At 55.4% G+C, this 1,315-nt stretch overlaps 1 protein-coding gene across 1 annotated transcript in view; it reads right to left on the reverse strand.

Annotated features, from left to right (window-relative positions):
* Positions 1–339: 339 nt before the first annotated feature.
* Positions 340–1,315, reverse strand: part of ZP1 (zona pellucida glycoprotein 1) — a 10,187-nt gene continuing 9,211 nt past the window's right edge. The window contains exons 11-13 of the mRNA XM_023215489.2: positions 1,011–1,092; positions 777–896; positions 340–511 (exon numbers count right to left, since the gene is read on the reverse strand). Of these exons, the coding sequence (XP_023071257.1) occupies positions 342–511; positions 777–896; positions 1,011–1,092 (372 nt within the window). The 3' untranslated portion in view covers positions 340–341. The remainder of the gene's footprint in view (positions 512–776; positions 897–1,010; positions 1,093–1,315) is intronic.

Below are 1,315 nucleotides of genomic sequence, written 5' to 3' on the forward strand. Positions count from 1 at the left end.
GGCCAGAACCCCTGTGTCTGTGAGGAGTTGACAAGCCTTCACAAGCCATTCATTCCTGCCAGGGGCCCGGGTCCTAGCTGTTGCTGTTCTTTGACTGCCAACATCTTAACCTCCAGTATCTTTGTCCTGTTTGCTCTGCCTGAAATGCCACCATTCCTTGTGAAGAGGGAGAGGCTCCCGAGTTAAGCCTTGGGGGACGTTGGCCTCTGTGCAGGGTGTGGCACATATGAAGTATTTGTAATTGACATCACAGTTCTGGAGGGACAGAGCTGACTTGGAGGACGTTTCTCACGTAAGAAATCGTTCTGTTCTAGTGGTCACAAATAACTTCACACCTGGTTTCAGTAGGTTTGAAATGATCGTTTATTGAACCCATTCACTGTTTCCCAGAGCTGCTTGACCCAGGTCTGGCTCAGGCCCACAAAGACACCAAACCCAAGGACCAGGGCAACAGCTGGCAGCAAAAGGACCATCCAAAGGAGAGGCCTCAGGCTGGAGTTCCCATTGGAGTCTGTCAGAGAGAAGGGATTGGCAGGACTGGGTGAGGCCCCTCCAGCCCTCCCCTCCACCCCAGAACTTTGTATCACACTGGGCAGAGCTGAAGCTGCCTTTCTGCAGATGAGGTGGACTATGTCCGTCTTCACTTAGTTCCCCACTGACTGCAGTGACACCATCTCTTGCCCTCAGCTATGGCCAGAGCATCCCCGTTTTGTCAGCACAGTCTTGAGGGCTGGGAGTGGGTAAGGCCTGAGGGGCCCATCCAGAAGCCCTCATACCTGTGGGCCCAAGTGTGGGCTCCTGCCCATCAGAATCCTCAAAGCCCACTGGCCCCGGAGAGCTCACGATGTCCTGGGGCCTGGCAGTGTCATTACGGGGACCTGAGGATCGTCGCTGTCCTGCCCAGGGGAAGAATGAAATCTTGGGCTTGTCTCCTGCCCCTGTGGCCCAAAAGCCAGGCACAGGCCTGAAGATGTATGAAGGAACAAATGCCACTCGCACCCCAGACTCACTTGCAGTCCCAGCGCTGCACGCACTGGAGCAAGTCTCCAGCCCTGAGGTGTGGCAGGCAGAGGCGCTGCAGAACAAGTAAACCTAGTGGGAAGAGAAGAACATCAAAGTGGCTGGCTTGGTGCCACCGGGCAGGAAGCACAGAGGCAGGGACATGGGATCCCCAAGCTGGGCCAAGTCTAGGCTGCTGCTGGTCAGGCAGGGAAAAATCTGAACTGTTTTTTTTTTTTTTCTCGAGACAGAGTCTTGCTCTGTTGCCGAGGCTGGAGTGTAGTGGCCCCATCTCGGCTCACCGCAAGCTCCGCCT

This window comes from Piliocolobus tephrosceles, chromosome 13 (genome assembly GCF_002776525.5).
Source record: "Piliocolobus tephrosceles isolate RC106 chromosome 13, ASM277652v3, whole genome shotgun sequence".
Classification (NCBI taxonomy): Eukaryota; Metazoa; Chordata; class Mammalia; order Primates; family Cercopithecidae; genus Piliocolobus; species Piliocolobus tephrosceles.